Raw genomic sequence first — 27166 nt, 5'->3', positions numbered from 1 at the left:
AGGGTGCTAGGCCTTTTCTTATTAGAACAGAGAAGGATGAGGGGCGACTTGATAGAGCTTTATAAGATGATCAGGGGCATAGATAGACAGTCAGAGACTTTTTTCCCCGGGTGGAACAAACCATTACAAGGGGACATAAATTTAAGGTGAATGGTAGAAGATATAGGGGGAATGTCAGACGTAGGTTCTTTACCCAGAGAGTAGTGGGGGCATGGAATGCACTGCCTGTGGAAGTAGTTGAGTCGGAAACATTAGGGACTTTCAAGCGGCTATTGGATAGGTACATGGATTACGGTAGAATGATGGGGTGTAGATAAATTTGTTCTTAATCTAGGACAAAAATTCTGCACAACATCGTGGGCCGAAGGGCCTGTTTTGTGCTGTATTTTTCTATGTTCTAACCTGGTGAAGCACACAGGACTACTTGTGTGCCAAACAGCGTTATCAGCAAGTAATAGACAGAGCAAAGTGATTCCACAATGTACACATCAGATCTAAGCTCTGCAGACATGCCACATCGAGATGAGAATGGTGGTGAACAGTCAAACATGATTTTGCAGAGGGAAGCACGGTGGCCTAGTGGTTAGCACAACCGCCTCACGGCGCTGAGGTCCCAGGTTCGATCCCGGCTCTGGGTCACTGTCCGTGTGGAGTTTGCACATTCTCCCCGTGTCTGCGTGGGTTTCGCCCCCACAACCCAAAAATGTGCAGAGTAGGTGGATTGGCCACGCTAAATTGCCCCTTAATTGGAAAAAATAATTGGGTAATCTAAATTTAAAAAAAAAAAACATGATTTTGCATGATTTTCCTCCAAGTGCACCGGTTCCCTCCCACAAGTCACGAAAGACGTGCTTGTTAGGTGAATTGGACATTCGGAATTCTCATGTACCCGAACAGGCGCCGGCGTGTGGCGACTAGGGACTTTTCACAGTAACTTCATTGCAGCGTTAATGTAAGCCTACTTGTGACAATAATAAAAACATTTAAAAACAAAAATTAAAAAAAATCTGGGCCACTGTCCATGTGGAGTTGCACATTCTCCCCATGTCTGTTTCGGTTTCACTCACACAACCTAAAGATGTCCAGGTTAGGTGGATTGGCCACACTAATTGCCCCTTAATCGGAAAAAAAATAATTGGGTATTCCAAATTTTAAAAAATACTGTGGCTTCCAGAGCAGGTCAAAGGCTAGAAATCCTACAGCGTGTAACTCATCTCTGACCCCCTAAAGCCTGTCCACCATCTACAAGGCACAAGTCAGGAGTAATAGAATACTCTCCATTGCCTGGTTGAGTGCAGCTCCAACAATACTCAAGAAGCTTGACACCATCTAGTACGAAGCAGCCCACTTGATTGGCACCCCTTCCACAAACATTCACTCCATCAACCACCAACGAACAATGGCAGAGTGTACTTTCTACAAGATGCGCTGCAGTAACTTACCAAGACGCCAAAGGCAGCACTTTGCAAACCCATGACCACTGCCATCTAGAAGGACAAGAGCAGCAGATACCTGGGAATCCCATCACCTGGAGGTTCCCCTCCAAGTCATTCACCGCCCTGACTTGGAAATATATCAGCGTTCCTTCACCGTCGCTGGGTCAAAATCTTGGACTCCCTCCCCAACAGCTCTGTGGGTGTACCTACGCCTCAAGGACTGCAGTGGTTCAAGAAGGCAACTCACCACCAACTACTGAAGGCCAACTAGGGATGGGCAACAATTGCTGGCCTAACCAGCAACACGTACATCCTGTAAATGAATAAAAGGAAAAAGTTCCTTACTCCCCTTTGAAATTTAACAGCTGAACCAAACAGATCCCCATGTATCACCTAATGCGAATTTCTAAACCTCGCCTTTTACTTATCTTTAGGAAACCAACGGTAGAAATAACAAAGGATTTATTTAACTTAACATAAATTCTGCCCGCGGCAGCAGCTATTTACACATCACTGTCCCCATTGGTCCAACCAACATGCCGGACCCTGCTTGGGCCGGCTTTTATGCTCGATCTTACGAGCCCCAGCTGAGTGGGGCCTCTGCCCACTACCGGGGAGATATATTACAGTTTCCCCATGGGCCTCATGGGGGTCATTGCATGAATAAAACACGGCATCAGGAAAATTCCTACTACAAATGCATGCATCTAGCATCTTTACATTTTCATGCCTTCAACCTCGCAGACAATTGGAAACTTTCCCCAGCATAATTAAAGCATTTACATAGAGTTATAGCTTTATATTTATATAAAGCATCCATTCTCACACTGCAACCCACCTTTAAATTTAACCCTTTATTTTATATTGTCTCTCTCTTCTTCACACCAAATGAATCACTTCACACTTCTCGGCATTGAACTTCACCTGTCATTCATCTGTCCATTCCACCAACTTGTAATGTTGTATTACGTACTTCAGCAGTAAAGAGTAATGAATAACTTTGAATACAATCAGTTGTAAACTTCTCCCCAGGAAACTCCTTACTTGGTTAGACCCACAAAAAACACCATCCAGACAACACTACCTTATGTTTATCTATAAAATGCAGCAATACTAGCCTAAACCTAAAATTGCCAAAGTAATTTGAAAAGACCCTTTCCCCCCTTTCATCGCAGGTTCCATTGTTCTCACACTCGTAATGTTTCCCCAGCTTAATTAAAACACGTGCATGCACACACACAACACACATTGTTTAAAAATAACATGCACTCTCACAATGGGCACTGACTGCTTTAATTATGAGTTGTCGCGAATAGTGCTGATTCGGCAAACATTCCCACTTCTGACCTTATGATGGTTGGAAGGTCATCGATGAAGTAGCTGACGGTGGCTGGCTTAGGACAGTACCCTAAGGAACTCCTGTAATACTGGCCTGGGACTGAGATAATTGATGTCCCACAAGCATTTTCCTTTCTGCTAGGTAAGACTCCAACCAGGGGAGAATGATTTCCTCGATTCCTCTCAACTTGAAGCTTACTTGAACTACTGGATGCCATGCTCAATAAAATCTTGCCTTGAGCCGAGGACCTGGGTTCGAATCCCGGCCCTAGGTCACTGTCCGTGTGCAGTTTGCACATTCTCCCTATGTCTGCGTGGGTTTCACCCCCACAACCCAAAGATGTGCAGGTTAGGTGGATTGGCCATTCAAAATTGCCCCTTAATTGGAAAAAAAAATAACTGGGTACTCCAAATTTATAAAAAAATAAAATTCAATAAAACCCTCCTTGAGGTCAGGGGAAATCACTCCAAACACCTATGCAATTCAGCTCCTCTGTTCAAGGCTGTAATCAGGCTTGGAGCTGAACATTATTGAGCACGTTATTGGTCAGCAGTTCAATAGCACTGCTGACGACACCATCTATCACTTTGCTGACAATAAAAAAGTTGACTGGGTGTTATTTTGGCCAGAATTGATTTGCCCTGCGTTTTTGGGACATATGGAGAAATTTGGTATATTGTCATATAGATTCCAGTGTTATAGCTGTACTGGAACTGGCCCGACAGAGGCATGGCTTGTTCTGGAGCACAAATCTTCAGCTCAACAGCCAAGATATTGTCAGAGTGCATAGCTTTTGCTGTATGCACTGCACTCGGCCGCTCGGTAGCATAGTGGTTAGCACAAATGCTTCACAGCTCCAGGGTCCCAGGTTCGAATCCCAGCTTGGGTCACTGTCTGTGTGGAGTCTGCATGTTCTCCCCGTGTGTGCGTGGGCTTCCTCCGGGTGCTCCGGTTTCCTCCCACAGTCCAAAGATGTGCAGGTTAAGTGAATTGGCCAGGCTAAATTGCCCTCAGGGTCCAAGTTGCCCTTAAGTGTTAGGTGGGGTTACTGGGTTATGGGGATAGGGTGGAGTTATGGGCTTGGGTAGGGTGCTCTTTCAAAGAGCCAGTGCAGACTCGATGGGCCGAATGGCCTCCTTCTGCACTGTAAATTCTATGAAACTTCTTGTCAAATTGGCCAAAGACTTGCTCGTGATCAGAGAATCACAGAGGCTGTGTGGTCAGCACAGTTACTTCACAGCTCCACGGTCCCAGGTTCGATTCCCGGCTTGGGTCACTGTCTGTGCGGAGTCTGCACGTCCTGCCCGTGCCTGCATGGGTTTCCTCCGAGTGTTCCGGCTTCCTCCCACAGCCCAAAGATGTGCAGGTTTGGTGGATTGGCCAAGTTAAATTGCCTTTAGTGTCCAAACAGGCTAGACTGTGTTACGGGGATAGGGTGGAGGTGTGGGCTTAGGTAAAGTGCTCTTTCCAAGGGCTGGTGCAGATTCGATCGGCCAAATGGTCTCCTTCTGCACTGTAAATTCTATGATAATACAGCACAGAAGAGGCCTTTTGGCCTATCGCGTCTGAACCAACGCATGAAAAACACTTGACCTGCCGACCGTATTCCATTTGCCAGCACTTGGCTCGTAGCCTTGAATGTTATGATGTGCCAAGTGCGCATTCAGGTACATTTTAAAGGATATGAGGCAACCCGCCTCTACCAGGCAGGACATTCCAGACTGTCACCACCCCCTGGCTAAAAAAGTCTTTCCTCAAATGCCCCCTAAACCTCCTGCTCTGACCTTGAACTTAGGTCCCCTTGTAACTGACCCTTCACCTAAGGGGAACAGCTGCTCCCTATCCACAACCCTCATAATCTTGTACACCTCAATCAGATCGCCCCTCAAATCTTCTCAACTCCAGTGAAAACAACCCAAGCCTATCCAACCTCTCTTCATAACTTAAATGTTCCATCCCAAGAAGATGCCAAGATGGATCATCTGTCAACACTTCTGGTTGAAGATACGGTTGCAAAACACTTCAGCCTTGTTGGATGCACACATTTGCTGGTTTCTGTCATCATTGAGAATGTGAATGTTTTTTATAGCCTTCAATCCTGTTCCTAATCAGGTAGTAATTTTACTTTTTCTTTTCAAAAGGTGTAGCTTGCTTTGGAAGCCTATTCTGTGCATCTTTGACTCTGTAGGGAAAATTGTTCTAATCTTGCCTGATGTTTGCTAATGTTATATTCCTAATTTCCGGGTGTATGCTTCCAAAATTTAGACTCAATTTGCAATTCAAAGACAGCATGAATAGTTGCTTGATTCTAACTTTTTGTGAATGAGGCGGCATTAATAGGAGCCCATTTACAAATGAATATCAGCAAAATGACAATGGTCTTAAATCTGTTTTTTTGAATGCTGGAGACACTCTTAATTTTGGTCGGTCTCTCCCTTCAAGTCTTGCAGCTCAATATTGTCCGGCCACATGACATACCTCCTAGTCATTGATTGGTGAGAAGAACCGGAGGTTCCAAGGATAACATTATTTGTCAGCAGCAACTATATGGTTGATTAGACTGATGCTTAATATGGAAAAGAGGAATGTATATCTAGTTTGGTAACAAATAATCTGCATGGGATTTTTAAACCATTTTTTCCAAGAAAAGATTTCAATGTGATTTACACTGAAGTGCTACTTTAAATTGAAGGGAAATCACAAACATGTGCTAGAACAGAGGGAGACTTTACATTAATTAGCTCATCCACTAAAGTGGCAAAGCAACTACCTTAGGCAAAAAAACATACAAATTGAAATAGTCTGGCAAAACTAGAGGCCAACCAGTTTAATTACTACTGGCAAGGTCAGCTCCCACAAAGCTGCCAAATAACACAAAAAGGAGCTAAATCTCCTCGGCAGTCGAAGCCAAGAAAAGGGCATGCTTTTATTTAAATGCATGCTAATAAACAAGTGTTAGTTTTCCAATTTACAAGGAGTGACTATAATTATGTAGTATTAAGATAAAGCTTGCTATAGCTATCATGTACATTTACTTGATAATTGTAAAATAAATCAATTTAATTATTTATGTGGCCTTGTTCAATTAGTGTGAATCAGTCACACATAGGCATAGAATTCCTACAGTGGAGAAGAAGCCCATTCAGCCCATCGAGTCTGCACCGACCCTCTAAAAGAGCACTCTAACCAGGCTCCCACCCTATCCCTGCAACCCTGTAACCCAACCTAACCCGCATATCCCTGGACAAGAAGAGGCAATTTATCATGGCCAATCCACCTCCCACTAGCCCGGGACCCCGGGAGGAGCCTGAGGAGATCCTGCCTGTCAATGATCCTTGTGGCAGGATCGAGGCAGGTCCTGGGTTGGTTGGTGGGCCCGTGCCGCTCGCCGCATCCAGAGTGGTGGAGGATACGGGCCCGTAGGCGGCTGTCCGAAGGTTGTCAGCCACCCAGTGCCAGGAGCGCAGGGTGCACATGAGGCTCTCTGCAGTGGGGTGCAGGGCTCACTCGTGCCTGACACTGTATCGCCCCTCACCTCTTCTGGGGACTCCCGTAATGTGGCACATCATAATTGAAGGTTCTTGTTTTTCTGCCTCCGTAGATACAGACAGTGTCCTATTGGGCCTCCCTCCCCAACACCCTCCTTTCTCCTCTCTCTCCACCACCACCCCTTCTTTTCCCTTCTGTTGGTACAGAGGCGAGGTTATCTGGTCTCTCCAGCGCAAAATTTAGTGCATGTGCTATTTGTTCTTTAGTTGTGTTGTGCACTGTTTTCATAATCAGAATATCCTACATCCCTCCCCCATGACGGGAGGGTACCCTGTTTCTCCAACACAAAATTAGTGTTTCTACCGTTTGGCCTTGTATATACTTTTTACTGTTTTAATAAAAAGATATGGCCAATCCACCTAACCTGCACATCTTTGAGTTGTGGGGGTGAAACCCACGCAGACATGGGGAGAATGAGCAAACTCCACACGGACCCAATCCACCTAACATGCACATTTTTGGACTGTGGGAGAAAACCAGAGCATCCAAAGTACATCATAGTTCATAGAATTTACAGCGCAGAAGGAGGCCATTTGGCCCATCAAGTTTGCACCTCTATAAAGTCCACGCCTCTGCCCTACCCCTGTAACCCAGTAACCCCACCCAACCATTTTTGCACACCAAGGGCAATTTAGCATAGTCAATCTACCTAACTTGCACGACTTTGGACTGTGGGAGGAAACCGGAGCACCCATAGGAAACCCACGCAGACGCGGGGAGAACATGAAGACTTCTGTAGCCACCTGGGGTGGCCACGTCCCGATTTCAAAATGGACACTTGCAAAGAGTAAAGGGAAAATTGGACAGTGCGAAGAAAACAAGCAGGTGCAAGGTTTGCCTGTGGATTGGAGTTTGCAGCTCCCAGATAAAACCGATAGTACAAGCCATTAGCATAGTAATGAGCTATCTCCGGGGACAAAAGAGAAACATTTAAGCAACCGGTACCAGGGCAGACTCCCCGGCGCCAGTGGAGACTAAAACAAAGGCAGGCCAACGGTCACCTAGGACCCGCCCAGTGATCAAGCAACGACCCCTTTATTGGAGAAATCAATACAAATGATTGGACATGGTCCAATTAATTGGGGCCAAGTTCAAGAACCGCCCAAAAGAGCGCAAAGCCCCTTCGGGGTATAAAGAGGAGCCCCCAAGACAGATCGCTCTCTTCTTCTTCTTCACCTTCATCTTAGCCTTGGCTCTCAGCGACGAGACCCGCCAAGCACCAGCCAAGTAAATCTAAAGTCAACGCACGCTACGAGATAGGCGCTCCTAGCTACTATTCTATACCAGTTAGATGCCAGCAGCCTCATAACCGGACAACGGCCATTGTTCCTAGCTACTATTCTATACCAGTTTGAAGCCAGCAGTCTCAGAACCAGACAACGGCTATTGTTCCTCTGACTGAGTGGGCACCCGAAGCTAAGTATAGGCTTTTAGTAATAGTTGTAGTTTAGTGAGTAGAGTTTGTGCATGAGTAAAATTGACTGTGTGTGTAAATAAATGTGCATTGATTTCAAACTTACTAACTGGTGTATCGAGTCTTTGATCAGTATTCCGTTTTGAACCTTGTGGCGGTATCAAAAGGATACCTGGCGACTCTTGAGTAAATTAATTAAAACAGAGCAAATTAAGGAGAGAGTATAACGAGCAACATTTCCCACAGACAGTGACCCAAGCCGGGAATCGAACCCGTGTGCTGGAGCTGTGAAGCAACTGTGATAACCACTGTGCTACCGTGCCGTCCTACAGAGACGGGGAGAATGTGCAAACTCCACACAGTTGCCCAAGGCCGGAATTGAATCCGGAATCTGGCGCTCAGCAACTTTCATTTATATAGTTCCTTTAACGTAGTAAAGCAAACCAATGTGCTTTACAGTAGTATTATGAAATAAAATCTAAAATTACAGTGCAAGGAGGGCATGTGCGTTGATCACAATATAATTCATAAAACAAGGGGCCTCACAGTGTTACTACACAAGACTAGTGCCATTTGTCCAAAACAATATCTGAAACAGAGTTGAAAGTTGTAACATCACCTTAATCAGTTGTGAAAAGACTGCAGCCCTAACCCATTGTTACACTGTTGAAAAGGCACGATTCAAAGGAAGGGTGGAAAGCGGTTTTAAAAATCTATATATTGGAACTTCAAGGGAACAGATTGCGGAGTTTATTATATATCACATACATACCTGTGTCTGAGGTCTATATTCATCCACCCAGGGTTCATTGGGATTTGAAGCCGAGTTTTGTCTGCAACGATCAAAAATCTGCTCCACATCAGATACCTTTGTTCTTTTCCGGCTCTTTGTGCTGCTTAAGCTGGAGGACTGCAATGTTTTGTCTCTTTCTGTCCAAAGAGTTTTCTGAACTCCACCACTTGACCCCAAATTGCTAGATGGCTTTCTGTCTGAAGTTAATGGTAAGGTAGAGTTGCTGATACCATCAAAAGACGGATTCACCCAGTTTGTCACCTAAAACAACGTTACAGGAAGAAAGGCACCATCAACATGGGTATCTAATCATAGTCTGTAGTTTTACAATTTGCTTAAAATTTATTAGTATTACAGAAATGCGAGGTTTATTCAATTTTCAAAAAGGCCAGATGCAGAAAATTAAACCATCTTAGTTTGAATCAAGAACACTATTTCAGAGAAATGTAAAGCATTATGGCTGGTAATGGTGTTGAATAGCACATTCTACTCTGCAATAACACTGCTTACTAAATACAGTCTTCTTGCTATGATGAAAATTTATTAAAAATTAGATCTTTTTCCTGGACCAAATAAATATGAAATTGAACAATATTAAATTGTCACTCTTTTAAAATTAGAAACTCCAACCCAAATTGTGAATTTCAAACTATAGAGTCCAATGTTTGAAAAATAATGACTACACATCCAACGTTTGGGGAAAACAAATCACAACAGTGACCAGCAATATTTTTTCTCATCCTCTCCAATCCCTCTGCTCCTATTTTTTTTTTAAATGTGCACTGCGATGCACATTGGTATCTCTTCCATAACTGAAATTCCTAATTTGCAAGACTAGACAGAGAGTGTGTTCCTTAATTTGAAGAGCAGCATCTCAAAGTCTGGCTCCAATCCAGTCTTTTGGAGGGTGCCAGGCAAGTTAAGAATCTGCTTAGTTGGTATGTTCCTGGGCCTGGTTGTCAATCGTTCCAGGAGAGACAGAGCCAATGGGGATATGCTCTGGCTGCCCGCCTCTCTTCCCTGCCAACATTTGCATTCTGGTTTCCCTGGAGAAGGAGTAGCTGGTGCCCACCAATATCATTAAGGATCTTTGGGAGAGATTGCACTGGGCTGCCGTGTACAATTGACAGGGAGAACAGTTTTATGATTTAATTGGCTGTTTCCTTTTGTTTATGGTTTTTGTTTCAGCCTCTTGAAAAATCTGTTAAATTCGTTTTTGACTTGACTGATATCACTGGGGTTACCACGTTCACTGGACAGCAGTCAGAAACAGGATGGTTAACATCCCCCTCCTTTAACCCAGGGATATTAAGGCAATGTCTGATAGCTCAGCGAAGTAAAACTTAGAACAGTGAGGGAACCCATCTTTTCTCTTTTAAAAAAAATAAATTTTGAGAACCCAATTCATTTTTTTTCCAATTGAGGGAGAATTTAGCGTGGCCAATTCACCTACCCTGCACATCATTTTGGTTGTGGGGGTGAGACCCACACAGACACGGGGAGAATGTGCAACCCCACACGGACAGCGACCCAGCCGTGAGAAAGCAGTGCTAACCACTGTGCCATCTTGCTGCCCAGAACCCATCTTCTCTAAAGCTTTGCATAAAATCTGACATTTACCTACTGACCTAATCAAAGTTAGTAACTGTGCCAGTGTTTATGCTCCAATCTTATTTCATCTCACTCTATCAGAACTTCCTCGTGTATTTACCTAGCTTCCCCATAAATCCATCTATCTTACTTGCCTCAACCACTACGTATGGTAGAAAGTAAGACAAATGAATGTAGTGAATAGCACTGTCCAAACCGGGGTGAGCCTGGCATCAAACGTACAAGTAACCTCTGTGAAAGTGAAATAGTTAACTATAACTGCAGTTTGGACTTCTCTATTTAGAAAAATAAATTGCATGATGACAGAAAATAGAAACAAGTGAACAGCTTGTATTCTCAACCCAGGTACTGTAACAATGCAAAAGAACTACAATTCCAAATTACGGATTGTAAAATACATTTACCTTAGCAGAAATAACCTTTCTGCTGAGAGAGGATTTTGACATCATCAACTTTGCTGATAGTCATAAGCGGGCTACGTTCTGCACCTTCAACAACAAAGTCACTTCTCAAGCTTCAGGAAGGAAAGAAAATGCCAAGTTTTAACTCAAAATGATTTACCTCTATTTTTAAATTACTAATCACTTTATATTAACAGAAAATGTAAATTGGCACCCTGAGACAGCTCTTATAGTTTTGCCCATCGCCAACACTCTTGTGGGGTGCACTCGAGGACCTAGGGTTTCCATTTGTACCTTTCCACCTCAATATCAGCATAAATGGGGTAACAAACTCTGGAATTTTGGGCGTATATGGTGTTCAGCACAGCTCAAGTTTCTGTGAACCTTTTACATCAGTTTTAAGAAATTTATACTAAAAGTAAACCCCAGCCACAAAAGTGAGTTCCCCTGTGAAATTATCACTGTTGGGAGTTTCCGCCAATTTCACTCCATTGCAGGCTTGAGGCATATAACTCAAACATTAAATTGGATCTTTTGGACGCAAGGACACTTAAGATTTTCAAAGTTTTATTTTCAAATTTACTACTAACCAATAACTAGAAAGCTTTGCATATTTTCAGTCATTTAAAATCACACTATTCACAGGTGGTGGATAAGCAGTGGGATTTAAAATGCTCATTTTATTTCATTAAACAAACCCCTTTGCAACTGTATTAATAAAACTGCACTAGACTTCCGGTTGCGGCTATGACCAGCTAAGTCGCACATTGGGCAGCTCCTGCGCCAAAGGTGTTTAAGGGCCGATTGGAGGGCCCCGACGGTACTGTAAAGACGAATCCCGGTGGGGGAAGGCTCCCTGAGGAGAGTGAGACCAACTTTATGGTCGGTACTCGGAGTGGGGCGACAAAAAAAGCGGCAGCAGCTCCCCGAAAAAAGCGGGGGAAGAGGACCAAAATGGCGGCCGGTGGTGCACTAGAAGATTGGAGAAAATGGGCGGAGGAGCAGCAGGCCGCTCTCCTCCGGTGTTTTACGGAGCTGAAAGTGGAACTCTTAGAGTCTATGAACGCGACGACCACAAGGCTGATGGGGGCCCAGGCGACCCAAGAGGCGTCGATAAGAGAGCTGCAGCAGGAGATGACTGCAAGGGAGGAGGAGGCCACGGTCCTCGTGGGAAAGGTGGAGGTGCACGAGGCACTCCACCTGAAATGGCAGAGCCGCTTTGAGGAGCTGGACACTCGAATGAGGCGGAAGAACTTGAGGATCCTGGGCCTAGCAGAAGGCCTGGAGGGGCCTGATCTCCCGAATTATGTAGCGGAGATGCTGAGCTCCCTGATGGGAGAGGGGGCCGGTCCATCGCCCCTGGAGCTGGAAGAAGCATATCGGGTCATGGCTAGGCGGCCTAGGGCGAACGAGCCCCCGAGGGCGGTGCTGGTGCGATTCCAGCGTTTCTGTGATCGGGAGAAAGTGCTGAGGTGGGCCAAGAGGGAGAAAAGCAGCAAATGGGAGAATTCGACGGTGCGGATATATCAGGACTGGAGTGCGGAGGTGGCAAAGCGGCGGGCCCGGTTTAACCGGGCGAAGGCGGTGCTGCACGCAAAGAGGATCAAGTTCGGAATGCTGCAGCCAGCGCGCTTGTGGGTCACCTACAAGGACCAGCACCATTACTTTGAGACCCCAGAGGAGGCATGGACTTTTGTTCGGGAGGAAAAGCTGGACCTGAACTAGAACTTGGGAACGCCGGCGGTCGAGGCCGCCCGAGTACCCTTGACTGATCAAGTGGCCCATGTCTTTCTTAGGCCAGGTCGGAACTTGGTTAAAGTTGATGGATCGTTTGGTTTCTTTGAAACTTGTGTTATGGGGGGTTTCTTTGTTCCTTTTTGTGTGTCTCTTCCCGTTGCCAACTTCCCTTAATTATTGTTGTTGTGGGGGGGCTTTTTTACTGTTTTTTGATCTGTTCTTTAAGGGTTATGGTTACTGTTCTGTTCGATGGAGGGTGATGGTTAAATACGTTATTATTGGGTAGTTATTTAGTTATGCAGGCATAGTTATGTATTTATGTATTTATTTGAGATTTGTTATTTATATTGTTATATTGTTAAGTTGGGGAGGCGGGACGGGGGGGGGTGCAAGTTGGTTATGCGTGTTGTCTTTTTCTCTTTTTTCTTCCTCTCGTTTTAAGGGGGCTTTTTTTTTATGGGCTTGGATGGGGACGGGGGTGGAATTGAAGATGGCGGGGTAGGGTGTGGCCGGGCGAAAGCGCGGGCTTTCCCCTGTTTCCCGCGCGCGGGACGGAGGAAGGGGGAGGAGAGAAGAGTGGGGTGTGGCCAGCAATGGCGGCTTTTCCCGCACTGAAGCGGGGTCAGAGAGGGATGGCAAGGGGGGGGGGAGGCCCCTCCCCCCCCACATCGGGAGGAGTCGGAGTGTGGCAGGGGCAGCCGGGTCAGCGAAAACCAGCTGACTCTCGGGAGTACGATGGTGGATACACCGCGGCTAGGAGGGGTCCTAGCCAGGGGGGGGTGGGGGGGAAGGGGGGTTAGGGGGGGATACCGGGTTGCTGCTGGAAAGGCCGAGGACGGGAAGGGAAGAACGGGAGGGGAGGGGGGGGGGGGGGGGGCCATCGCCATGGGGAACGGGTCAGAAGGGGAGGGTCGGCCCGGGGCGAACAGGGGACAGGACATGGCTAATAGACAGGGGAAAGGGACGGGTCGCTCCGCGACCCGGTTGATTACTTGGAACGTGAGGGGGCTGAATGGGCCGGTCAAGAGATCAAGGGTTTTTTCACACCTAAAGGGACTGCAGGCGGATGTGGCAATGTTGCAGGAGACTCACTTGAGAGTAGTAGACCAGGTACGCCTGAGAAGGGGGTGGGTGGGACAGGTGTTCCACTCAGGCTTGGACGCAAAGAACCGGGGGGTGGCGATTTTGGTGGGAAAGAGGGTGTCGTTCGTGGCGGCGCAGGTGGTAGCAGATAAGGAGGGTAGGTACGTGATGGTGAAGGGTAGGCTGCAGGGAGAGAATGTGGTGCTGGTGAATGTGTATGCCTCGAATTGGGATGACGCGGGTTTTATGAGGCGCCTGTTGGGCCTCATTCCGGGTCTGGAGGCAGGGGGCCTGATCATGGGGGGGGACTTCAATACAGTGCTCGACCCTGGGCTGGACAGATCGAGTTCCAGGACGAATAGGAGGCCGGCAGCGGCAGAGGTGCTAAGGGGGTTCATGGAGCAGATGGGGGGGGTAGATCCTTGGAGATTTGGCAGGCCAAGGGCGAGGGAGTATTCTTTTTTCTCCCACGTCCACAGGGTGTACTCCAGAATAGACTTTTTTGTACTGAGCAGGGGGCTGATTTCGAGAGTGCAGGACACGGAGTACTCGGCCATTGCGATTTCGGACCATGCACCACACTGGGTAGAGGTAGAACTGGGGGAAGCACGGGACCAGCGCCCGTTGTGGCGCCTGGATGTGGGGCTGCTGGCGGACGATGAGGTGTGCGGAAGGGTCCGGAAGGGCATTGAGAGATATCTGGGCACGAACGACACGGGCGAGGTGAAGGTGGGGGTAGTCTGGGAGGCCCTGAAAGCAGTGATCAGAGGAGAGCTGATCTCCATAAGGGCACACAGAGAAAGGAAGGAGAGGCAGGAGAGGGAGAGACTGGTGGGGGAACTTATAGAAGTGGACAGGAGATATGCGGAGACACCAGAGGAGGGGCTGTTGAGGGAGCGGCGCAGTTTACAGGCCCAGTTTGACCTACTGACCACTAGGAAGGCGGAGACGCAATGGAGAAGGGCACAGGGCGCGGTCTATGAGTACGGGGAAAAGGCGAGCAGGATGCTAGCACACCAGCTGCGCAAGCGAGATGCAGCCAGAGAGATTGGGGGAGTGAGAGAGAAGGGAGGGAACGTAGTGCAGAAGGGGCAAGAGGTGAACGGGGTCTTCAGGGATTTCTACAGGGAATTGTACCGGTCTGAGCCGCCCAGGAGGAGGGGGGGAATGGAGAACTTCCTCGATAGATTGAGGTTCCCAAAGGTCCAGGAGGAACGGGTGGAGGGGCTGGGGGCGCCGATAGAGCTGCAGGAGCTAGTTAAAGGGATAGGCCAGATGCAGGCGGGGAAGGCGCCGGGGCCGGATGGGTTCCCGGTGGAATTTTATAAGAAGTATGTGGACTTGGTGGGTCCAGTGCTGGTGCGAGCCTTCAATGAGGCGCGAGAGGGGGGGGTTCTGCCCCCGACAATGTCACAGGCCCTGATCTCCTTGATCCTGAAGCGGGACAAAGACCCTGTACAGTGCGGGTCCTACAGGCCCATCTCCCTCTTGAATGTAGATGCCAAACTGTTGGCAAAGGTCCTGGCAACCAGAATAGAGGATTGTGTGCCAGGGGTAATCCATGAGGACCAGACGGGGTTCGTAAAGGGACGACAACTTAACACAAATGTCCGGAGACTGTTGAATGTGATTATGAGGCCAGCAGTGGAGGGGGAGGCTGAGATAGTGGTAGCACTGGATGCGGAGAAGGCATTCGATAGGGTGGAGTGGGAATACCTGTGGGAGACGCTGGAACGGTTTGGGTTTGGGGAGGGATTTATCAAGTGGGTGAAGCTGTTGTATTCGGCCCCGATGGCGAGTGTGGTTACAAACGGGAGGAGGTCAGAGTATTTTGGGCTCCATCGAGGTACCAGGCAGGGATGCCCCCTATCCCCCTTACTATTTGCATTAGCGATCGAACCGTTGGCGATGGCACTGAGGGGTTCAGGGGGGTGGAGAGGACTGACAAGGGGAGGGGAGGAACATCGGGTATCACTCTATGCGGATGATTTGTTGTTATATGTGGCGGACCCGGAAGGGGGAATGCCGGAGGTAATGGAAATACTAGCGGAGTTTGGGGACTTTTCGGGATATAAATTAAATGTGGGTAAAAGTGAGGTCTTTGTGATACACCCAGGAGATCAGGGGGAGGGAATTGGGCGGCTCCCCTTTAAGAGAGCAGTAAAGAGCTTCAGGTACTTGGGGGTGCAGGTGGCAAGGAACTGGGGGACCCTCCACAAGCTGAACTTTTCAAGGCTGGTGGAGCAGATGGAGGAGGAGTTCAAGAGGTGGGACATGGTACCGCTGTCGCTAGCAGGGAGGGTGCAGTCAGTCAAAATGACGGTCCTCCCGAGGTTCTTGTTTCTGTTCCAGTGCTTGCCCATCTTTCTCCCCAGGGCCTTCTTCAAGAAGGTAACTAGCAGCATTATGGGCTATGTGTGGGCACATGGCACCCCTAGAGTGAGAAGGATTTTCTTGGAACGGAGTAGGGACAGTGGAGGATTAGCGCTACCCAATCTTTCCGGATACTACTGGGCGGCGAACGCATCGATGGTGCGCAAGTGGGTGATGGAGGGGGAGGGGGCAGCTTGGAAACGGATGGAGAGGGCGTCCTGCGGCAATACAAGCCTGGGGGCGCTAGTAACGGCACCATGGCCGCTCCCCCCCACAAGGTATACCACGAGTCCGGTAGTGGCGGCCACCCTTAAAATCTGGGGGCAGTGGAGGCGACACAGGGGGGAAGTGGGGGGTCTGATGGCGGCGCCACTGAGAGGGAACCACAGATTTGTCCCGGGGAACACTGGCGGGGGATTCCAGAGCTGGCACAGGGCGGGCATCAGGCAACTGAGGGACATGTTCATAGAGGGGAGGTTTGCGAGCCTGGGGGAGCTGGAGGAGAAATTTGAGCTCCCCCCGGGGAACACGTTTAGATACCTGCAGGTGAAGGCATTTGCCAGACGACAGGTGGAAGGATTTCCCTTGCTTCCCGATAGAGGGGTGAGTGATAGGGTGCTGTCAGGGGTCTGGGTCGGAGAAGGGAAGGTCTCGGACATCTACAAAATAATGCAGGAGGTGGAGGAGGTATCGATAGAGGAGCTGAAAGACAAGTGGGAAGCGGAGCTGGGAGAGCAGATAGAAGATGGGACATGGGCGGATGCCTTAGAGAGGGTCAATTCGTCGTCGTCGTGCGCAAGGTTGGGCCTCATCCAATTTAAGGTGCTGCACAGAGCCCATATGACGGGGACTAGGATGAGTCGGTTCTTCGGGGGTGAGGACAGGTGTGTTAGGTGTTCGGGAAGCCCTGCGAACCATGTACATATGTTCTGGATGTGCCCGGCACTGGAAGAGTTCTGGGAGGGGGTGGCGGGGACGGTATCGAGAGTGGTGGGAACCAGGGTCAAACCAGGGTGGGGGCTAGCGATTTTTGGGGTTGGGGTGGAGCCAGGAGTACAGGAGGCAGGGGAGGCCGGAATATTGGCCTTTGCGTCCTTGGTAGCTCGGAGAAGGATCTTGATTCAGTGGAGGGACACAAGGCCACCAAGTGTTAACACCTGGTTAAACGACATGGCAAGCTTCATCCAATTGGAAAGAATCAAATTCGCCCTGAGAGGGTCGGTACAGGGGTTCTTCCGGCGGTGGCAGCCCTTCCTTGACTTTCTGGATCAGAGATAGGAACTGGAGGCCGAAACAGCAGCAACCCGGGGAGAAAGGGTGGGGGGGGGAAGGGAGGGGGGGGGGATAGCAACGAAGGGAGCACGTCAGCGGGGGGTCGCGGGCAATGACTGCCCGAGGCCATCGGCAGAAAGGGAAAAACGGTTTGGTTGCTAGACTGGTAGCGCGGGGGGGGGGGGGGGGGGGGGGGGGGGGGGGGAGAGGGTGGGGGGGTGCGCGCGGGGGAGGGCGTGGGGAGGATTTTCCAGGGGGGATTTGTTGTGTTATAATTTAAAATGTAGTAGGGGTAAATGTTTGTATCGAAAAATTTCAATAAAAATTATTTTAAAAAAAAATAAATAAAACTGCACTACCAGTGCAGGTTTTTAAATTTGATATAATACAAAATAACAAGAATAAGCACAAATACATATCAACAAACCCTCATACAACCTAACCCCTCCCTCCTAGCCCATCTCCCCCCACCTCCCCCTTAACTAACGGTGACCAATACCTTGAAATTAACAATAAACGGCTGCATTCACCGTGTGTAAAACCCCTCGATTGCTACCTTCAGTTGTACTTGACTTTTTCCAGGTACAGGAACTCCATCGAGTTTCCAAGCCACTAGGTGGAGATAATGACCTCCACACCATCACCACCAGGCAATCTAACAGGTTTGTTTGGAATCTGCTTCATCACTCACCTGGTGAAGGAGCTCTGAAAGCTAGTGATTCCAAACAAACCTGTTGGACTTTAACCTTGTGTTGTAAGGCTTCTAATTGTGCCCACCCCAGTCCAACAGCAGCATCTCCACATCATGACTCCGGGCAATCAGCGAGGCAAAGGCCAGGTTATCGACCTCGACACCTGTCTGCAGCTCCAGCTAGTCCAATACCTCAAACATGGCCACTAAAAGTCAGGGCTTCATCTCAATCTTCAGAATCGCTCACATGGTCCTAAAGAAGGAGACCCAGAAACCCACGATCTTGGGACAAGACCAGAACATATGTGTGTGTGTTTAGCCGGACCTCTTGAGCAGGGTTCGAACCCGTCCTCTACCCCGGCAAAGAAACAACTCATTCTGGATGGTGCCCTGAAAATTACTTTAAGTTGGATCAAACCAAGATTCATGTACGAGGACATAGAATCAAAGAATTTACAGTGCAGAAGGAAGCCATTCGGCCATCAAGTCTGCACTGGCCCTTGGAAAGGGCATCCTACTTAAGCCCACACCTCCACTCTACCCCTGTAACCTAGTAACCCCACCTAACCACTTTTGGACACTATGGGCAATTTTTAGCATGGCCAATCCACTTAAACTGCACATCTTTGGACTGTGGGAGAAAACCTGAGCGCCCGGACGAAACCCACGCAGACACGAGGAGAACGTGCAGACTCCACACAGACCCAAGCCGGGAATCGAATCTGGAACCATGGAGCTGTGAAGCAACGGTGCTAACCACTGTGCTACTGGGCGTGGATGTGGAGTCTACCAAACAAAGGGCCTCACTCCACACCTTGTCCATCTAATATGGGACCCCGCTCTTCCTCCCACCTAGCCATAACCCTCTCCACTGACACTGGATCCTCCGACATAATCTGCCCACAAATGCTGGAAGTGCTCCCTTCCTCCGACCCTACGAGCGAAAGAAGCCTCTCCATTAGTGATGTTGGCGGCGCCACTGGGAATGTCAGAAAAATCACTTTCGTAAGTTGCGATCTTGAAAATACCTAAATAAATCTTATCCAGAGAGCCCAAACTTTTCCTACAATTCTTTTTAGCCTGGCAAACCGCCCCTCCAGGAACAAATGATCCACTCTCTCCAGCAAGTGAGATCGTGAGGATCAAGCAGGTTGACCTGTCACATTAAATGGAAGCAATAATGGTATGTTGCAAAGGTCAGCCAGTGTGGATCGCAAAGGTTGGCTGGCTGGCTGGTAAAAGTGGGTACTAGGAATAAAAAGTTAAAAAACACTGTCCTATTGAACAATGCTCCTTCCTTATCACCCCCTCCCCCCACCAAGCAAACGCACTGAGCACATTGAAACCTATCCAAACAGGTCCAACAGGCTGCAGCACCTCCTCCCTCCCCCCCCCCCCCCCCTCCCCCCCACCTCACTCACATTCACTAGCGAAAGTGGGCTAGTGAGATAGCCCACCCTGCCCAAATCCAAAGAACAAAGAAAAGAGACAGAATCTCCTCCACCCAATCCCACTGTAAAAGAAAAACTGAAACCAAAGCCTTTACAATTCCCTACATCCCATCTTGATATAAACATGATCCACATTGCTGCCGTAATCCGTTACCCCAACTACTTTGGCCAAAGTAGTTGGGGGTAATGGTAAAGGTAGCAATGTTCGAAATGTATGAAATGAAACAATATCTTCTGCTCATTGTCACTTGTAACTTCTACTGTACTGTAAGTAAGGTAAGGGGTTACTTAATACATGTGACCCAGAATGATCTATTTTGGACTCTTGATATCTTATGGCCTCCTTCTACACTGTAGAAATTCTATGATTCTATGAACTTGGAACAGGGAACAGATGACCCTAGTGGAGTGGGGTGAGGCGAGGAGAAGGGAGGCAAGGATGAGGGGAAAATGGATAAATGGATCGATGGATGAAATAAGTTGATATAAATAAAAATGGGGTGAAGGTGGAGGAGAGTTCAAAAAACTCAGTTTGCCTTCATCCATAAATTGGACAGAGGATAATAAATTCAAGATTTTATTTGTATTGAAAGGGCTGTCCTGAAATTAGTTTTTTTTTAAATTTAGAGTACTTATTGTCAAAAGTAGGCTTACATTAACACTGCAATGAAGCCACACTCCGGCGCCACACGGAGGGAGAATTCAGAATGTTCAAATTATCTGATAGCACATTTTTCGGGACTTGTGGGAGGAAACTGGAGCACCCAGAGGAAATCCAAGCAGACACAGGAAAACGTGCAGATTCCACCCAGACAGTGACTCAAGCCGGGAATCGAACCTGGGACCCTGGCGCTGTGAAGCAACAGTGCTAACCATTGTGCTACCGTTCCGCCCCTCACAGAGTCCTTATAACTTTCAATATTGCAAAACACAGTTTTCAAAAAAGAAATTGCAGGCTGTTCAAACCCATCTTGAGAACACACATCTGATACCATGACAAGCACTGCTTCTTACCAGGTTGAAAGCTGGAGTTTGACAGAAATACAGCAAAGTTCAAAAAGTAATTCAGGACAGAATGTAAGAAACACCATAAAATGCGAAAATTAAGTTCAGTTTCAAATTTGCAGCAAATTATTATAAGACAGTTAAAGCTCAGAAGCTGCATCATCAGCTCCCATACAATCATTTCATGATTCCACACCTTAAGTACAGTCAAGTCTTTTGGTTCAGAGATCTATCGTCATCCACCACCCACCCCCAGTACAACCTGCACCTGCCAATTCTCACTGATTTACAGTTAGTCTTACACACTTAGGTTCAGAAATGTAAGCCATTCTGATGCATCACACACTTAAGAAATTACATTTAATATGTTTAAATTGGTTTGCAATGCCACTCTATCGTACAAATCTGTCAGCAACTCCCTGATTTCTTGATAGCTATGTCACACACCCAAACAATGATACTTCCTAATATCAATGCACAAATAAGTTCAACTCACTCACTAATTTTCAGGGATGCGGTGCAAAGACAATAGGTCTGAAAATTAGTGGACGAGAACAAAAAGGTCTAAAATATTCTTTATGTCAAGGAACCAAGTAACACTTTTTACAATGTGTACTGAATGCAGAGCTTCCAGATCGCTTCAAATGGCCTCATTACATTTCAAGTGGGTAGAAACCTTAGTTTCCCCGTTGGTCCACAATCTTGATGATAATAGAAGGTAAACAAAGCAATTGTACAAAATCTTTAAAGTGACCTCAGCAATTCAGTGTTTAAAGCAGTTAGTACATATAATATAGGATGAAGCAGGCCAGAACGGTGGCGCAGTGGTTAGCATTGTTGCCTCACAGCGCCGAGCTCCTAGGTTCGATCCCGGCTCTGGGTCACTGTCTGTGTGGAGTTTGCACATTCTCCCCGTGTTTGCGTGGGTTTCTCCCCCACAACCCAAAGATGTGCAGGGAGGTGGATTGGCCACGCTAAATTACCCCTTAATTGGAAAAAATGAATTGGGCATTCTAAATTTATTAAATAAATAAATATAATAATAATAATATAGGATGAAGTAACCATTGCCACCTGAACATAACCTTGAAAAATTTTACAAACATTGTCCTAACTGACCATGGCATGGTTTTCCCTTTTAGCAGATTTGAACTACAAAGGGAGCGACTCAAATCGATCATACCACTAAAGAACATTTTGCATCCATGTCTTTAATATAGAAAAAAAGTGCTTCACGGAAGCATTTAGACAAAAACTGACACCAACGTAAAGCAAACAATTTTAGGACAGGGGACTAAATGCTTGCTCAAAGTTAGGTTTTAAGGAGGGTAATTAAAAAAACAAGTGGAGACACCAAGATTGTGGCAAACTCACTCCTCCAAAGTGTTAATATCAAGCTAAGTTTCTATTGGTGGGCAAACTGGCAGCTACCGGTGCATGTTTCAGTCCCAAATCAGAGACTTGTACCTCAACAATCCAAATTTGTGCCAGAATTTAAAAAAAACATTTTATTGAGGTATTTATGGTTTTATAATAGTAACAGAAGAAACAGTGTTCATAAATATATAAACATAGTCCAAAAGCCATCTTCCTCTCTCGCAGGTCCCACCTTTTCTAACCCCCTACCCCACAAACCCCCCACCCCCCCTCCTCTTCTGCTGACGGTTAATTTTCCCTAAAGAAGTCGACGAACGGCTGCCACCTTCGGGCAAACTCTAACATTGACCCTCTTAAGGTGAACTTGATTTTCTCCAGACAGAGAAAGCTAGCCATGTCAGTTAGCCAGGTCTCCGACTTCGGGGGCTTGGAGTCCCTCCAAGCTAATAATATCCGTCTCCGGGCTACCAGAGAGGCAAAGGCCAGAACGTCTGCCTCCTTCTCCGACACTCCGAAAATAGCCACCTCGGGACTCGGCGCCACCCTTGTTTTCAACACTTTGGACATGACATCCACAAACCCCTGCCAGAATCCTCTAAACTTCGGGCATGTCCAGAACATATGGACATGGTTTGCTGGTCCTCCCACACACCTTGTGCACCTGTCTTCCACCCCAAAGAACCTGCTAATCTGTGCCACAGTCATCTTTTTTTAAAAAATAATTTTTATTGAGAAATTTTGATTTTATACAACAATAACGCACCTTAGTAAAATACCGAAAATAACAATAATATTAACAATCATATACATTCGCCCCATCCCCATGAACAACCCAGCATTTTAACAACAACGCAAATTAACACACTATAAAGTTGCAGAATAAACACTACAATAATGCACCCCCCCCCCCCCCGGGTTGCTGCTGCTATTGACCCAGTTACCTATCTCTGAGCCAGGAAGTCCAGAAAAGGCTGCCACCGTTTATAGAACCCTTGTGTTGATCCTCTCAGGGCAAATTTGACCTTTTCCAATTTTATAAATCCCGCCATGTCACTGATCCAGGTCTCCACGCTTGGGGGCCTCGCATCCTTCCACTGTAGCAGAATCCTTCGACGGGCTACTAGGGACGCAAAGGCCAGGACCCCGGCCTCTTTCGCCTCCTGCACTCCCGGCTCCACCCCAACCCCAAAAATCGCGAGTCCCCACCCTGGCTTGACCCTGGATCCAACCACCCTCGACACCGTCCCCGCCACCCCCTTCCAGAATTCTTCCAGTGCTGGGCATGCCCAGAACATATGGGCGTGGTTCGCAGGACTCCCCGAACATCTGGTGCACCTGTCCTCACCCCCAAAGAACCTACTCATCCTAGTCCCGGACATGTGGGCCCGGTGCAGCACCTTAAATTGGATGAGACTAAGCCTCGCACATGAGGAGGAAGAGTTGACTCTCTCCAAGGCCTCCGCCCAAGTCCCGTCCCCTATCTGCTCCCCGAGTTCCTCCTCCCATTTAGCCTTCAGCTCCTCCACTGACGACTCCTCCACCTCCTGCATTACCTTATAGATGTCAGACACCTTCCCCTCTCCTACCCACACCCCCGAAAGCACTCTGTCCATCGTCCCCTGCGAGGGCAGCAAAGGGAATCCCTCTACCTGTCGCCTAGCAAACGCCTTTACCTGCAGGTATCTGAACATGTTCCCCTGGGGAAGGCCAAATTTATCTTCCAGTTCCCCCAGGCCCGCAAACCTCCCGCCAATAAACAGGTCCCTCAATTTGCTGATGCCCGCCCTTTGCCATCCCCTGAATTCCCCCATCCGTGTTCCCCTGGATGAACCGATGGTTGCCACCCAGTGGAGCCTCCATCGAGCCCCCTGTTTCCCCCCGATGCCGTCTCCACTGTCCCCAGATTCTTAGGGTCGCCGCCACCACCGGGCTCGTGGTATACCTCTTGGGGGAGAGCGGCAACGGTGCCGTTACCATGGCACCCAGGCTCGTACCTCTACATGACGCCATCTCCATTCTTTTCCACGCCGCCCCTCCCCCCTCCATCACCCATTTACGCACCATTGACACATTGGCTGCCCAATAGTACCCCAGAAGGTTGGGCAGCGCCAGCCCGCCTCTATCCCTTCCTCGCTCCAGGAACACCCTCCTCACTCTCGGAGTCCCATGTGCCCACACAAAGCTCAGAATACTGCCGGTCACTCTCCTAAAGAAGGCCCTGGGGATAAATATGGGCAGGCACTGAAAAAGGAACAAGAACCTCAGAAGCACTGTCATTTTGACGGACTGCACCCTCCCCGCCAACGACAATGGCAGCATGTCCCACCTCCTGAACTCCTCCTCCATCTGATCTACCAGTCTGGTAAAGTTATGCTTGTGGAGAGTCCCCCAGTCCCTGGCCACTTGCACCCCCAGGTACCTAAAGCTCTCCCCTGCCCTCCTAAGCGGGAGCCTACCAATTCCTTCCTCCTGGTCTCCAGGGTGCACCACAAACACCTCGCTCTTGCCTAAGTTTAATTTATAACCTGAGAAGGTCCCAAACTCGGCTAGTAACTCCATCACTCCCGGCATCCCTCCCACCGGGTCCGCCACATACAGTAACAGGTCGTCGGCATACAACGACACCCTATGTTCCTCTCCACCTCGCACCAAGCCTCTCCACCTCTCTGAATCTCTCAATGCCATCGCCAGCGGCTCGATTGCCAGTGCAAACAACAAGGGGGACAAGGGGCAACCCTGCCTGGTCCCTCGGTAAAGCCGGAAGTACTCCGACCTCCTCCTATTCGTGGCCACGCACGCCATCGGGGCCTCATATAGCAGCCTTACCCATCTAATGAACCCTTCACCAAATCCAAACCTCCCCAACACCTCCCATAGGTACCCCCACTCCACTCTATCGAAGGCCTTCTCCGCATCCAGCGCCACCACTATCTCTGCCTCCCCCTCAATCGCCGGCATCATAATGACATTCAGCAATCTCCGCACATTCGTGTTCAGCTGCCTTCCCTTCACAAAACCTGTCTGGTCCTCATGCACAACCCCTGGCACACAGTCCTCTATCCTGGTGGCCAAGATTTTTGCCAGCACCTTAGCATCCACGTTGAGGAGAGATATGGGCCTGTATGAACCACACTGCTGGGGGTCCTTGTCCTTCTTTAAAATTAACGAGATCAGTGCCCGTGACATCGTCGGGGGCAAAGTCCCCCCTTCCCACGCTTCGTTGAGTGTCCGCACCAGCAAGGGGCCCACTAGGTCCACGAACTTTTTATAAAATTCCACCGGGAACCCATCGGCCCCGGTGCCTTCCCTGACTGCATTTGCCTGATCCCCTTAACTAGCTCCTCCAGCTCAATCGGCGCACCCAGCCCCTCCACCTTCTCCTCCTGCACCTTCGGGAAAGAAAGCCCGTCGAGGAACCTCTTCATTCCCCCCCTCTCCCCCGTTGGCTCCGACCGGTACAGTTCCCCGTAAAAGTCCTTGAAGACCTCATTCACCTCTACCCCCTTCCGCACCACATTCCCACTCTTGTCTCTCACTCCAGCAATCTCCTTAGCCGCATCCCGCTTACGGAGCTGATTAGCCAGCATCCTACTCGCCTTTTCACCATGTTCGTACACTGCCCCTTGTGCCTTCCTCCACTGTGGCCTCCGCCTTTCTAGTGGTCAGCAAATCAAATTTAGCCTGCAGGCTGCGCCTCTCCCCCAACAGTCCCTCCTCTGGTGCCTCTGCATACCTCCTGTCCACCTCCAGCATCTTTCCCACCAGTCTATCCCTCTCACTCCTCTCACTCCTCTCCCTGTGTGCCCGGATGGATATCAGCTCCCCACGAATTACTGCATTCAGGGCTTCCCAGACCATCCCCACCTGAACCTCCCCCGTATCATTCACCTCAAGGTACCCCTCAATACTTGCCCGGACCCTCCTACACACCTCCTCCTCCGCCAACAACCCCACATCCAACCGCCACAACGGACGTTGGTCTCGCACCTCTCCCATCTCCAACTCTATCCAATGCGGAGCGTGGTCGGAGATTGCAATGGCCGAATACTCGGCCTCCTCCACTCTCGGAATCAGTCCCCTACTCACCACGAAGAAATCTATCCGAGAGTAGACCCTATGTACGTGGGAGAAGAAAGAGTACTCGCGTGCCCTCGGCCTTACAAACCTCCATGGATCCACCCCACCCATCTGGTCCATAAACCCTCTCAGTACCTTGGCCAACGCCGGCCTCCTACCCGTCCTAGAGCTGGACCGATCCAGTGATCAGACCTCCCGCCTCCAGATCCGGGATCCGTCCCAACATACGCCTCATAAAGCCCGCATCGTCCCAATTTGGGGCATACACACTAGCCAGTACCACCGTCTCTCCTTGTAGCCTGCCCCTAACCATCACATACCTACCCCCCTTATCCGCCACCACCTCCGATGCCTCAAACAACACATTTTTCCCCACCAGAATCGCCACTCCCCGGTTCCTCACATCCAACCCCGAGTGGAAAACCTGCCCCACCCATCCCTTCCTCAGGCGGACCTGGTCCGCTACCCTCAGGTGGGTCTCCTGAAGCATTGCCACATCCGCCTTTAGCCCCTTCAGGTGAGCCAGTACCCTCGACCGCTTCACCGGCCCATTCAACCCTCTCACATTCCAGGTGACCAACCGGATCAGAGGGCGTCCCGCCCCCCTCCCCCGTCGGCTGGCCATAACCCGCTGACTGCCCGCCCCAGGCCAGCACCCCCTGCTCGACCCCGTCCCCATAGCGACAACCCCTCACCTCTGTCCCCCCAGCCCCCACCAGCTCCTTCTTGACCCTACCAGCAGCAACCCGGTATTCCCCTTTCCCCCCCTCCCTTCCCCCCCAGGCTAGGAACACTCCCAGCCGCGAACCGTCCTCCATTGTACTTCCGTGGGTCAGCTAACTTCTGCTGACCCCGGAAACTCCCGCCAATAGCCCGACCCCTCCCGAAGTGGGATCATCCCCCAATCTATCCCCCCTCCTGGCACCACTCCAGCGCGGGGAAGAACCAGTTAAGGCCCCGCCTCCCCCGTCACCATCTCCACCCCCCAGCCCCGCAGCACGGGAAACCAGAGGAAAGCCCGCGCTTTTGCACTGCCCCACCACACCCTTCTGACGCAGCTCCCAAATATCAGCCCCACTCCATACCCCCACTCCGGCATAGAATACAACATACCCCCCCGACCCTCCCCTCAAGATACACAGCCCAGACAATGTCCCACAGCACAAAAACAAAAACATAGCAGAACAACCCCTCCGTAAATAACCATATCGAAATTGCAAAAGTACTAAAACAAGAAGAAAACAACAGAAGAAAAAGAGAACACAGCAACAGCAGAATCCAGCACTAATATCTTACAGCCGACCTCGCAACCCCCAACCCCTAGTTCAAGTCCAGTTTCTCCGTCCGCACGAAGGCCCACGCCTCCTCCGGGGAATCGAAATAATAATGCCGGTCCGAATAAGTTACCCACAGGCGCGCGGGCGGCAACATTCCGAACTTTATCTTTTTTCTATAAAGCACGTCTTTCGTCCGATTAAATCCGGACCGCCGCTTAGCCACCTCCGCACTCCAATCCTGGCAGATCCGCACTACCCCATTCTCCCAATTGCTGCTCTT

General features: G+C 49.1%; 1 protein-coding gene across 3 annotated transcripts in view; it reads right to left on the bottom strand.

Annotated features, from left to right (window-relative positions):
• rad17 (RAD17 checkpoint clamp loader component) overlaps positions 1–27166 on the bottom strand; it is a 94163-nt gene that overhangs the window by 61377 nt on the left and 5620 nt on the right. For 2 of the 3 annotated variants that reach the window (XM_038805398.1, XM_038805397.1), the window contains exons 2-3: positions 10547–10656; positions 8511–8792 (exon numbers count right to left, since the gene is read on the bottom strand). In XM_038805398.1, coding sequence (XP_038661326.1) covers positions 8511–8792; positions 10547–10591 — 327 coding nt within the window. In that variant the 5' untranslated portion in view covers positions 10592–10656. Of the gene's footprint in view, positions 1–8510; positions 8793–10546; positions 10657–27166 lie in introns of those variants that run through there. The other variant, XM_038805399.1, reaches the window with a different exon arrangement.

The sequence above is a fragment of the Scyliorhinus canicula genome, chromosome 8 (assembly GCF_902713615.1).
Source record: "Scyliorhinus canicula chromosome 8, sScyCan1.1, whole genome shotgun sequence".
NCBI lineage: Eukaryota > Metazoa > Chordata > Chondrichthyes > Carcharhiniformes > Scyliorhinidae > Scyliorhinus > Scyliorhinus canicula.
The sequence above is the reverse complement of the archived record's forward strand: the minus strand, read 5'-3'. Positions and strand labels throughout refer to the sequence as shown.